At 41.8% G+C, this 13,365-nt stretch overlaps 1 protein-coding gene across 1 annotated transcript; it reads right to left on the bottom strand.

Annotated features, from left to right (window-relative positions):
* Positions 1-4,746: 4,746 nt before the first annotated feature.
* On the bottom strand, positions 4,747-5,896 carry MELLADRAFT_112263 (uncharacterized protein; the record flags this gene model as incomplete). Its single annotated transcript, XM_007416725.1, has 2 exons — positions 4,747-5,192; positions 5,746-5,896. The coding sequence occupies 2 exons, from the start codon at positions 5,894-5,896 to the stop codon at positions 4,747-4,749; spliced, it is 597 nt and encodes a 198-aa protein (XP_007416787.1).
* Between the last annotated feature and the right edge of the window lie 7,469 nt (positions 5,897-13,365).

The raw sequence follows: 13,365 nt of genomic DNA, 5'->3' as shown, positions 1-13,365 counted from the left end.
TGATCCTTGGGGGTTACTCATACCTCCTATCTAGGCGAGGCTCGTGAGAGTCTCAACTTGTTGAGTATCCCACAACTCGCACGGGCTCTTGTCTCTCTCGTTCTCTCCTCCGTCTCTTAATCTCTCTTACGTAAGTATCTGTTTATTCTCACGGCATCTAAACATATCTTTCTCTTAAGCCTGTTATTCCATCTCTATTACATGTAAAGTTCAATTTCCGCTTCCTCTATTCCTCCTGTCTATCACCCATAAAAATTGTTTCGTTTCTTCTTTCTCCTCTTCCGTGTACTTCTTCAGGTATACATCTACTGCACATGATTTCCATCTCCCTTCTTCCATTATCCTCTCTTTCCTCCATCCCATGTTGAACCTTAAAGATGCTCCTCCAACTCTAAATGAGTGTCCTGACCACTCCCCTTCTCTTACTCCGCTCTCTCCCCAAACATTTCCCATCATCTTGAGGAATCTTAACTTCGACAGTACCTGTCTTTCACCTTCTCCCGCTATCAAAAACAGAATATCACTTCCTTTCTTCTGTTTGTGTTCCGTCTTCAGCAGTCTTTCTAAAGCGCCTACCGGGTCAAGTACTGATCTCTGTTCGAACAACCTGCGTCTCTCGTTTTCTCCGTTAGCTCCTTTCCTTCCTTCTATTCTCTTACACTATACTCACCTAATTGTTTGTACTTCCCCCGGCTTCGCCGTCTTCGCTTTCCACAACTTCAGTATTGTGATCTTTCCTTTCTTGCCTTCTTCAAACGACAGGTCTTCTACTTTCATTGCTCCGTCTTCTACCCTTTCTCTCAACACCTCTCCTAACCTCGCCATCCCCCAAAACGCGACCAATGCTATCACTATCGCCAAGTCGTGATGTGAGGACTTCTCATTGAGCTCTACTACCATTTCAAAAAGTTGCTGTACGGTTATCGCTTTCTTCTCCGTCTTTACTACGTCTTTTGTGAGTGTCTTCTTCTCCTCTGTTCTTTCTGTGGACTTTATTAACCAATCCACCATCTGTTTATCTAATTTCAGTTCTACGTGATGTTTTGTCATATGCCACGCTCTTAATCCTGCCAGATACTTCTCTATTGTCTTCGACTTCAACTCTCTTTTCGGACCTGATTTCTTTTCTACTTCCGACGGTCCCGCCCATACAATGAAACCATAAACGTCTTCTTCTCTCATCCGTTCTTCGCTATTGAACTCCCTCCCTGTACTTTCGATATAGCTTATAAATTTTTTCACCGCGCTGCTGTAGCATTTCAGTTTCTTCTTCGTCCACGCTCCTCCTACTAGGTGTCCTGTCACTGACTCCCGTTGTTCCTCATCACCTTCCTGCTTCACTATCGTCTCAAAATTGGTTGCTTTCTTCTTCATCGTTATACTCTAAATCGTTCTTCTTTTCGTATGTTAAGAATTTCAATAAGTCTCTTGGTAATTCTGGTTTTAGGTAGAAGCATATCCCCTTACTTCCTCTTTCTCCTCTTGATAACGCATCTGCATTATTATCTCCCGACGCGACTCGTCTCTCTTCTAGTTCACACCCCAAGTAAGTAAGTCTCTTCTGTAACTTTTTCCATTCCTCGTTTACTGACCTATCCCTTGATTTTTGATTTCGTATCACCGCTTCAGTTCCAGTATTATCGGTTATAGCTAGGAATCTCCGTCCTTTGGTTTTGAACAACAACTTCACCATTTCTAAACCGATCCTTACTGCCACCGTTTCGGCCCAAGCTATCCCTCTTTTTATGCCTTCGCTATCTTTCTTGTTCCAGCCTCTCTTGAATCTCAACTGCGTCCAATATTTGCCTACTATCACCCCTATTCCGTATCCGGTCGACGCGTCACCTACCCATCCCAAATTCTCAACGCCTTTCTTTGGGATCAACCGATGGTTCTCGAACTTCCCTAAAACCTCTTTCCATTCTTCTAAGTCTACTCTCACTTCTTTTGGTAATCTCCTAATTGCCAGTTTGTTCTTCCAAGAGGCTAGTAAGTGGTGGAAGTTTGCGCAAAAACACTTCATCTGAGGTAGCATGTATGTCACGTGTACCAGTCTACCTGTTAGTTTCTCCATCTCTTTAAAGGTATGCGGTCCGTTTTTCATCAATGCCTCTTCTATCTGATTCATCCTCTCTCTCCTCTTTGACTCTGGTAACCTTACTGACTTCTCTCTTCCATTCCAGATAAATCCGATGTACTTTTGTTCTTCTCCAAATTCTGAGTACTTTCCCTCATTTGTTTTTACACCTAACCGCGCACTTGCTGCTACTACTTCTGTCATTGCCACCTCGTTTTCGCCATCCTTCAATCGTACAAATAAATTATCGTCGACCCATCGAAATACCTCCAGGAAGTTAAATTTCGCCTTCATAATCGCTCTCCACACATCCGCCGGACCACCAAAGCTGCCGCATCCACCTACTCCTCCGAATGTTACCCTCAAATCTATCAGGATCCATCCTTCCGGTGTCCTTACCATCAAATATCTCCATTGGTCTGGTCTGGTTGGGATTTGCCTATAGGCTTTCTCCCAGTCAAAAATTCCCAGCTCGACTTCCCTTGTAAGTTTGCTGAAGAACTCCGCCACTTTCTTAAAATCATCCCAGCTTGTTTTGAATTCCTCTTTATCTACCAATGAATTTACTGACACAATATCTTCTCTCCTCTTCGGGTACGAAAGGTCATTTATAATCCTCGTCGTTCCGTCTCCGTTCGTTACCATTCCCATCGGGCTCGTTCTGAAAAATCCTATTTTCTCCGCTACCTCTTCTTCTGTAAACGGTCCTTTCATCCTCCCTGCCAATAGTTCCTTTCTCAGCTTCTCTTTTATCTCTTCTTCAGCTTCTTTCGATGTTTTATGGTTGTCCGGTGAGTAGAACCTTCTCCCTTCTAAACGATGCTCTGGGATCCCCTGCGTGAATCCCTCCTTAAAGCCTTTCAAGACGTAGCCATGTTCTTTCATCAGGTTCCATCTCATCAATTCCTTTTCCCATTCCCTTATGTTCATCTCGCATTCCACCTTCTCTGGCCATTGCCTTCTATCCGGGTAAGAATGTTTTGGTTCTCTTTCTCTTTCTCCTGACGTCTCCTTCTCTCCTTCACACTGGGCAGATGTAGTATTTTTCCCAAGTGAAAAATGATTGACCTGAAGGACAAACAAAATTGAAAAAGGTAGAATTCTGAATTCATTTTGTGTGTGCATTAACACTGCATTTTACTGCATTGATGCTGCATTTTTCCACATGAATGGTGCATTAATAGTGCATTTTTATGCATTAACACAGCATTTTTAATCATTTTGACATTAATTTTAATCATTTTGCATGGTGGAAAAATACTACATCTGCACAGTGTCAGTGCCTTCGATGTATTCTAGTTCGAACGTCTCTGTCTGTTGCTCGTCTTCCGATTCCTCCAACTCGTTCTCTTTGGGTCTTAACTCATCAGGGACAGTCCTCCATGTTGGTCTCTGCTCTCTCCTCGCTGTTTCTTCTTCTCCGCCACCCTTCGCGTTTGATCTTTCAGCGTTCTCTTCGACCTCAGTGTTGTCGACCATTACCTGCTCGTGGTGTCCGTTGATTTCTCCGTTTGCTCTCACCTCCACCACTTCAACATCTTCCACTGTTGATTTGGGTCTGCTCACTCTCATCTCACGGGCTCTGGTTAAGGTTGTTGGGCGTTCAAACAAGTGTTCATTTCATATAAGTATGTATTTCATCTTACTTCTATTTATCTACATAGAACAACACTTCTCTACTCTGACTCCTTACTCACTCCTTGCTAGTCTCTGTGCCATTTCCAGCTCCGCTTAAACCTCCTCCCCTATGCTTTGCCCACCATCCGGGTCCCCTTCCTTGGGACCAACCACGTTGCGCCACCCCTCTACCTGTACCTCCTCGTGTTGGTTGGCCTCTGTTCACGTTCATGGTTCCACCGCGGCCTCTTCCTGTCTGGGCTCCTGTGGACAGTACCGGCATTCCTTATCAGTCTCTCTTCCGTCTTACTTTGTTCGTCTCTTTCCTCACTTACCTCTCATGTTCGTCTGACTAGAACTCGCATATCCTGACCACGCCGTATAGGTCGCTATGCCCGTCGTTGGATCTACGTTCTCCTTCCCGCCTCCGGCTATGTACGGGTTATCCGCAAAACTTCTCTCTCCTTTTGCGTCCGCTTCTTCTTTAGCCTCTCGCAACAAATCTTCGTGCCAAAATCCCGCGTCATCCATCACCCTCTTTCCCTCTTCATCCTTCATCACCTTCATCACGATCAATCGAACTTTCATATCGTATCTAAGCGCCACCATCCAGCACTTAGTAAGTCGTTTCACTTTGACTACATTATCTGCATGTCTCCTGAACATTTTTGCCGCTTTTGGCCTCTTATATTCTTCCTCTAGATAACGAATGAACAAGTCTACTGCATCTACCCAAACACCGTAAGTCATCAACAGTTCTTCTGGTGGTTGCAGTCCTGAAATCGTGGCTGACGAATCGTCCTCCTGCAATTCTTTGATTGTTTTTACCTTCTTCTTCCCTACCGCCCGATGATCTCTCTCAATCCATACCGGGTCAAATATTGTCAACGGCACGTATGCTTTCAAGGTCTTCATCCTGTTTTCCCAATATGGGGTGAGAGGCATTCTCGACGACCCACTTATTGGCTGTCCGATTCTGTACGTAATGCCTCCTTCCTCTGTCACATTCGTTTTATCAGTCACTTCCTTCTCTATTACCCTATTTAGGACGGTCACTCACCTTCCTCTTCATCTCCCTCTTCTATCTCTTCTAACGTCTCCTCTCTTTCCAGCGTTACCTTCCTTTTCTTTCCCGTCATCTTCTTCGCAGCTGGTCTTCCTCTCTCTCTCACCTCCTCTCTGTTCACTTCCACAATTCCTTCTTCTAGGTCCTGAAGTTCATCTATTTCATCTTCTTCATCGTCTCCTACGATCAGCGATTCTGTCCGTGGCCTTTCTCTCCGTTCTCTCTCCGGTGATCTACCTCTTTTCTCGTTACCGCTCGGTTGCTCTCCTGGTTGGTCGAATCCTTCTAGCGATCTCATCAACGTCGAGTCTTTACCGTACATAAACACGAACCCTTGCAACATCTCTTTCGCCAGTTCATTATTCTCTTCGCTTAGCGCTGTCTCTATCTGTGACCACCATCTGTCTCGTGGCGTTTGGTTTTGTACCTGCCCTACTTATCGAAAACACGTTTTATTCTTGTCAGTCATTTGTTCTGTCTCTTTCTTCCTCTCTTCTAGACCTCTCGTCTCTTACTTCTCCTCTCTGAAGCGCTTCTCTTTCTGCCCTCTCTAGCATCTCTCTTCTCTTCTCTTCACCCTCCTGTGATATCCGCAACACTCTGCGTACTCCTCCCGTGTGCTTCACCTCCTCTGTGGAACTATGGAACTTCCGTAAGCCCTAATCCATCCTCCTCTTGGTTTTTCCCGCTTCTCTTCCTGGAGATATGGCTCCTAACACGTCATCTTTCTCTCTAAAGATTTCACCCATGCCTAATAAACATTTGGTCATGTCTCTTTGATATAAATCTTCACAGACTAGTAGTCTTTTTGTGGATGGTTGTGATATGAAGGATTATGCAAAAGGTGATAGATTGTGATAGGAATTTTGGAAGTAGATTGTGACAGGAGTTCGGAAGTTTGATATGAAGTGTGATATGGGAATTGAACCACTCTACGTCCCCTCAGCGAAATTTAGTAGAAAGGAAGTCGACTCCGTGTACTCACCCTCTATTGCCTGTTCTCCTGTCTCTCCACTCGGACCTGGTCTCCCTCCTGCTCCTTCTCCTGCTCCTGTACCATTACCTCCTCCTTCTTTTTCCGGTTCGACTTCTTCCTCTTGTTGCTGACCTCCTCCACTGCTGCCTTGACCATTCATCTCTCTTCCTCTTGACTGGCTGTGTGTCGTTGCACTTGTACCTTCACCCACATTTTTCTTTTTCAGCCTCAGTCCCGCCCCTTTGATTCTGTCTTGTGTTGCTTGAATCTCGTCTGTAATCGAAGTCATTTCTGCTATCACTACACAAAATATAATATTTTCCCGGCGGAAAACATAAATACTGACACACAAAAATATTGAGCAGTCAGGAAGAGAGAGAAAAATACAAAAAAGATATGCATATTGTTGCTATGGTTGAGATCATTAATTTGAGTAATTTTTGGATTTTTAGTCTGAAAATTGTTGATTGTACTAACATAAAACCTCCAGGATCATTAGATTACAACCTGTAACAGATATCGGAATTTGGCTAATGGGTGACAAGGGGATAATTTGAATTCTACTATCCCTTATATCTTTTTCAATTCTTGGCCAAACCACTCAATTTTTGGTTCATTGGAAAGCTAACCTCTGTGACATATATATCTTTCATTGTGACGGGAAAGCTGCCTCTGATTCCAGAAAAAATCTATTTGGCTATATATGAAATAGCTTCAAGGACAAATAATGTTTTTTGGAGCGGAGCTACAGATTTGATGCATTAACGTAACATTTGAATGAAGGCCATGGTTTTCCAATGAGCCAATTATCGAGTGTTTTGACCAAGAATTGCAAAAGATATGAAGGATTTTAGGATTGAAATTATTCCCTTGTCATTCATGAGCCAAATTCCAATATCTGTTACAGCTTGTAATCTGATGATCCTTGAGGTTTTTTGTTAGTACAATCAACAATTTTCACGCTAAAATTACAAAAAAATACTTAAATCAAAGGTCTCACCCTTAGGAACAATTACGGTACTCAAAGCTACATAGTTACACGTATATAGTTGTCGTATATACTTTTTTTTGGCGGGGAAAATAAAACAAATATACTTTTGGACTCGTTTTCCCCGCCAAAAAAAACTATGTAGCAAAAAGTATGTACGCGTACATACTTGCTTTGAGTACCGTAAATATGCATATTTTTTTGTATTTTTCTCTCTCTTCCTGACTTCTCAATATTTTTGCGTGTCAGTATTCAAATTTTCCGCCCGGAAAATATTATATTTTGTGTAGTGTATAAAACACAAGATTTTGAAATTTTATTTCCAACCTTGAGAATGAATTGAATGATCGTTTCGATTGCGTTATGAGACGTGTGAGGTGAGAATTTTGGTTGTGTAAATTCTCTGTCTCTCACGGTGTAAAAACTCTGATTTTGGGTTATGGGTTTATACCTCATACACCGAAACTCTATCATGGAACTATACCTTAAGTCGTCCCTTGGTTAAGATTAGCAATCTGCAGATCAATCCACCAGGATGCTGTACACAAAGAATTAAAAAAATCGGTTTTTAGAACCTCAAAAAATGGACATGGACATGAATACAAATGAAAAAACAAAATCAATTGACCTGATCAAGAAAAGTGGTAAAATCATAAACTCAATTATGGATTATAATCCAACAGCTTGTTTGATTAATATGTTGAAGAAAGTCATTTCTTGAAATTATCTGTAATACCATCATTTTCATTCCAAACCAATCATTCAATTGTTTGTTTTCACAATCAAATTTTATTCAAAACAGCGATCCAGCGTCACAAGGGTAAGTTTGTTAATAGATTTGCTTGGTTTTTGGTCCTCCAACAACACTTTTAATTAATCTGAGCTCTTTTTGGCAATTCTGATCCAATAAAATTCATCAGAGCTCATGAGCATCATTTGATTTCACAATAAAACTCAACACTTATTGTTGAAAGTTACTCCCCTACATACTATTAAAAAAAACTTACAATCAAAGTCAAAAAATGTCAATCAAATTGATGGACCACAGAAAAAACCTATGATCAGAATCTTCAAAAAGAAATGTGAATGATATTTTGAAGGTCACAGTAGTGTTTTTGTTTGGTTGACAAATTTGAAAAGAAGTGCGGTTGTCATCTGAATTTTGCTTCTAACCAAGTCATTTGTTGATCTTCAACAATCTCATGAGTTTCCCTACCTTGACTAAAAAAAGTCAGAAATGCAAAAAATGAATTGAAGATTTAATCAAACTAAGAAATTATGAACTACTTGGACAAATGTTTTCAATTTACCAATTCATAAGTTCTTCTTGTTCCGGAAGTACCTTGTAGGTTAATGTTAAATGGGCCTCATTTGATCATCATCCAAATTATGTGAAGTGACAGGAGGTTCGAGATTGTCAGTTTCTAAAGTGTTAGTAGAAAATGTAAAAAGTTTTTATCATTTGTGTGTTTTATTAAAGAATGAAAAGACCAACACATTCCAACTCTCGAGCAAGTTCTTTTCTGTAAAACTGAATTCTTTCAAGTATTTTTCTCTAGTTCATATGTCCTCAATTGATGTAAGGCTTCAAATTTGATTTTAACTTTTGGGACTTGCTTGATGAATGAATTTATGCTTCTTTGATTTATAACTTGATTTCTCTCTATGTATGAAATATTTCTTATTTGTTTGTTTGTTTGTTTGTTTGATCAATCACTGTGGTGGGATTTGAAATCGATTGAGGTTTTGTTCCTGATTGAATGGAATTGATCAGTTTAATCAGCTTAATGATTTCAAGAATCAAAGAGTTGATAAACTTAATAAAGTCCCCTCATCAGTTCACCCAATCATCATAGCATCCAAAATCCACTTCGTTTGTTAATTTTAGAGCACTGTACCATTTTGTTCAATATTTTGGCAACCTAGATTGTGCAAGAGTGTCAGTATTCAATGGACAACTAAGGATCTAATTTCTTGAAAAATTCTATAGACTTACAAAAAGGATGATATCTGATACATCCATTTTGACATGATGGCTGTACTGATCCCAGGAACGTTGACAGCATAACAACCACAGACTAAGAGAATAGTGACAATACAATCTCAAACACAATTTGTTCAAATGAGTAACTCAAAATTGGACCCGAGACGTATGAAAGAACTTACCAGCAAGAATTTGATGACAACCTTTTCTATGTTTCTTCATAGTCAAACCAATCGATCGTTGAATCCAAAAAGCAGCTTGAGCTACTTAAAAGATCTTTGTAAGAGATGGAAGTGGATCATTTGAATTATCATGCAAACATTGTTAAATGTTCAACAAAGGATTGGATGAGGAAATCTGGAAAGAATTTTCTTCCAAAATAAAAAACGACAAAATCAATCAAAGATTGCCGGCTTTTGAGCTCCAAAAAATGATTGAATGAAGAAAGAAAACTGCATACCACTCCTATACATCAAAAGAAAGTACAGTGATTCAAATCTTTGTACTCTATGACAATGATTGATTCCGATGATTCTCCTTCCAATCGATTTCCAAAATCGAATCGATAATTCTCTTATAATTGACCAAATCAAAATCCAAAGCCCAACAAAACAAATATCATCAGTTTCTTTTGATTATTCATATGACTTATGATTGTAGTAAGAGAGATCAATGGATTTAGGAATACAATTTTTGGATCAAATGGTATGAAGTCGGGTCTGATAAGTTGAAAGGATTCGGTTTGATGCATCAGATAGTCCTTGGAATGCGATATTTACGGCTAAGAGTGCTGATTGATAATGCAGTTCTATTGTACCGCCACACTGAATTAAAATATCAGAATGTAGTCAGATTCAAATTTGATTTGATACATATGAAACAATGACAAAAAAGGGCAAACGATTTGTCCCCCGACGTATCATCTGATAAGAAAACAGGTCCTCCTTCTTTACAATAAGTATCAAACCAATATTCTTGAGAGGAAGGGTGTGATTGAGATTTGGTCTTGAACGCGAATCAGTTGGGAGAAGTTATGGGCTGGGTAATTTATAAGTGGATACAGGTGAAATGTTTTCTTCTTGAGTTAGATTGTTGGATGATGATGACCAATTCAAACAGACAGGCAGATTAGGGCAGGTGATAACTCCTCGGAAACTCAATCAAAAAATAAATAAAATTTGGCTCAAAGATAACAATCTGAAGACTCAAAGCATACCGGTTGATGTGGTGTGACGTATGGAGTATCAAAGTGATATACGCTTACTTCGGTTGGGGGTACAATGTAGAATTGCGGCTGTGCTGAATTTTGACGTAGAAGGGTAATTCATTACGAGACATATGAGGCAAATCATGTGCAAATCCAAAAACAAGAGCATACTGTGCTGTATCCCATGTTGAGCTTGTCGGATGTCTATTGCTTGAGGGGGTTTAAGAGCATACGCGAAGATTGCAATGTCGATGTCGATGGGCCAGCACTTCGGCTGGGTCAAGCTTGGATTTTTGCAACTGGGGAGTGGGCAACTGAGAGACTTGGTTTATTGAATTCCCTCAAATTGGAAAGTATCGTAGTTGCTAAGGTGCTGATAACAAAGCAACCACTCAAGATGTTAGTGGGAAATGATTAGATTAGTACAGAAGAGAATAAGCCACGTACCATGCTTGACATCGACCAAGTATGGGTCAATGATCAACTGGACGACATCATTCAACAATGCGTCATTAGGGACTGGGCAAGGTTTCAACCGACAGAGGATTTAGCCACCTCAATAAGCGCATGAATCCCCTGGAAGCCGACCGAAGTTATTTATACAAACAGGAGGTGTCACGATTTCTCCTGCAAGCCCAAGAGCCCCGACTACAAGATGATTTCACCAAAACCAAAGCCAGAGCAACTTGTGAAAGGTATATCGGGCTGTCCAGAAGCGTTCTGCCATAGGCTTTTGGCTGAGGTGGGAGGGGCAAATTTGAATAGACAGCTTGTCTTAGGGAGGGTCATGGCTGTGCGCCACCCTATTTTTTTAGTGCCATAAAGCTTACTAAAAAAATAGAGAAATTTTATATTGATTGAACAGTGGCTTAACTGTTTGCAACTCGGTTTCAACTACGGTTGAATTGCGATTTTGCAGAGCTTCGTCCAGTCCCTATTGATGAAGAAAGCCTCACAAGCCACTTCTCAGACCACCAAGCCATAATCACGACAATCCTGAACAAAACACAGGGGCAAAAATTGATGCTCACAACTATGTGAGCGTTGAAATTTTCCTGTTTCGTTCCCATTTGTTTCCCATTTGTTTCCAATTTGTTTCCCATTTGTTTCCCATTTGTTTCCCATTTGTTTCCCATTTGTTTCCCTTTTCTTTCTGTTTGTCAGCTGATTACGTGATCATCAGGAACTGAGAAGACAAACTAAGCCTTCCTCAGCATTTATTCATGAGCAAAGAAGTCTGAGGAAGGGCTGATCCTGAGCGGCATTCCCTGGTTCAGTAAGCTGCAATGGATGCCACCAATGTATAGCTTAGAGGCTGAGCTGAACTGAGTATTCCCTTAGCTAAGTCTCTGAAGTATCCCCCAGATGGATCACAGAGCGCCAAGCTTGCCTCAAGCTTGATGGCTCCGGAATGAAGCCTGAGGCCCGTCTGCTCGTTCAACTGAGCTGCTCAGTTATTCCTCGGGGGCATCCCTGAGATCAGGAGGATCCGGAGGATTTCACTGCGCATTGGATGAGGGGCTGCTCAGTTATTCCTCAGGGGCATCCCTGAGATCAGGAGGATCCGGAGGATTTCACTGCTCATTGGATGAGGGGCTGCTCAGTTATTCCTCAGGGGAATCCCTGATATCAGGAGGATCCGGAGGATTTCACTGCTCATTGGATGAGGGCCTGCTCAGCTAGTCCTCAGGGGCATTCCTGACCGGATCAGAAGGATCCAAAGGATGTCACTGAGTATTGGCTGAGGGGCTGCTCAGTTGATCTCAGCCCCTCAGTGTGAAAAACTTTATCCGGGGATATCACTGAGGATTAGCTGAGCAATGAGCAGATGGGATGACGCTTCTATCAGGCTTCATTCCTTAGCAAGGAAGTCTGAGAAAAGTCTGGCCCATCAGTGATCCAGTCAGGGGATGCTACTGAGTATTTGCTGAGCAGCTCAAATGGGACGCCCCTGGGCAGGCTTCTTCACTGAAAAATGAAGCCTCAGGAAGGTATAGTTCATGTGCTCATCTTCATTTTGAACAAATTGCTGAGTATTCAGTGCCTCATGAGCTGATCCTGAGTACTCATCGGGAATCAGTTATTGCTCATCCAAGATGGAAATGAGCCTTCTCAATAAATGTCAAGTAAAATATGAGAACCACAGGATGATCACCTGAACACAAACAAGATTGTGAATTGAATCAATCTGAAAGAAAGTGAATCTTTTTTGGAGAATTCCAAAAAGTCTACAACGCTCACATGTATGTGAGTATCTATTTTGGCCCCTGTGAAACCACCCCAGAACAAAACGAACCTAATCCAGCAAAGACACGAAAGAACTGGAAAAACTCAGAGAAAGTCGCGCTCAAGACCGAGGTACAGCTCAACTTGCCCAACATCGAACCGCTCACAACGCGCGAAACAATTGAAGAATTTGACCGCAAGATCAACAAAGTAATCACTGAGGCCCTCGACAACACGTTGCCATGGAAACCACCTCTTGGGAAACACAAGAGGTGGTGGAACCCAACAGTCTTAGAACCCCTACGTAAGGAGGCGCTAAGAACCGAATGAAAGATGAAAAAATCAAGAAGTGACGAAGACCGCCTAACTTTCAAAAAAGCAAGAAACGCCTTCAAAGCAGCAGTCAACAAGTCAAAAGAAAGTAGCTGGAAGACTTACTTAACAACCTTGACACACGACACCCTCTTTCAGGCAAAAAAGTACGCCTCCGGGAGACAACCATCGCCGGTGATCAACACGCGGATAACAGCCTCGGGAGCTACATGTACGTCAAATCAAGACAAAGCTGACGCTCTGTTCAAAGCCACATGCACAGCAACATACCCATGTGATTTACAAGATATCTCAATTCTTACCTTCCCACTCACTGAGGACTCGAAACCCACACCATCGACAATGCCTAAAGTCATTGAGTCACTAAACAAGGATGCTCTTAAGGAAATCGTCAACAACAGCCTGCCACTTCGTGCACCGGGTAACAACAGGATTCAGAACTGGGTATGGCAAACGCTATGGCCGGTTGTAGGTAAACATGTGCTAGCGCTCTTTCAGTGCATCACGATCACGGGCATCTTCCCCACACGCTGGAAGGAAGCCAGAACCGTTATGATACCAAAGCCTGGAAAGTCCGACTACACCTTGCCATCATCATTTAGACCAATCGCCCTACTCAATACAATCAGCAAGCTATACGAAAAATTACTCACGATCCACCTCTCTAAGCAAGTCAAAAAACTCCAATTACTCAATGGTGGCCATTACGGTGGTCGTCCTAACAGATCGAGCCATGAGGCACTAGTACACCTGGTTGCCTACATTTGTGGTGAATGGCAGAAAGGTAACATAGTTGGGGCAATGTTTGCTGATGTTAAATCAGCATTCCCGTCAGTTCACCACCCAAGGCTCCTTGACACGCTTGAAAAGACGGGACTCCATTCAAGCACC

The sequence above is a fragment of the Melampsora larici-populina genome, assembly GCF_000204055.1.
Source record: "Melampsora larici-populina 98AG31 unplaced genomic scaffold MELLAscaffold_63, whole genome shotgun sequence".
NCBI lineage: Eukaryota > Fungi > Basidiomycota > Pucciniomycetes > Pucciniales > Melampsoraceae > Melampsora > Melampsora laricis-populina.
The sequence above is the reverse complement of the archived record's forward strand: the minus strand, read 5'-3'. Positions and strand labels throughout refer to the sequence as shown.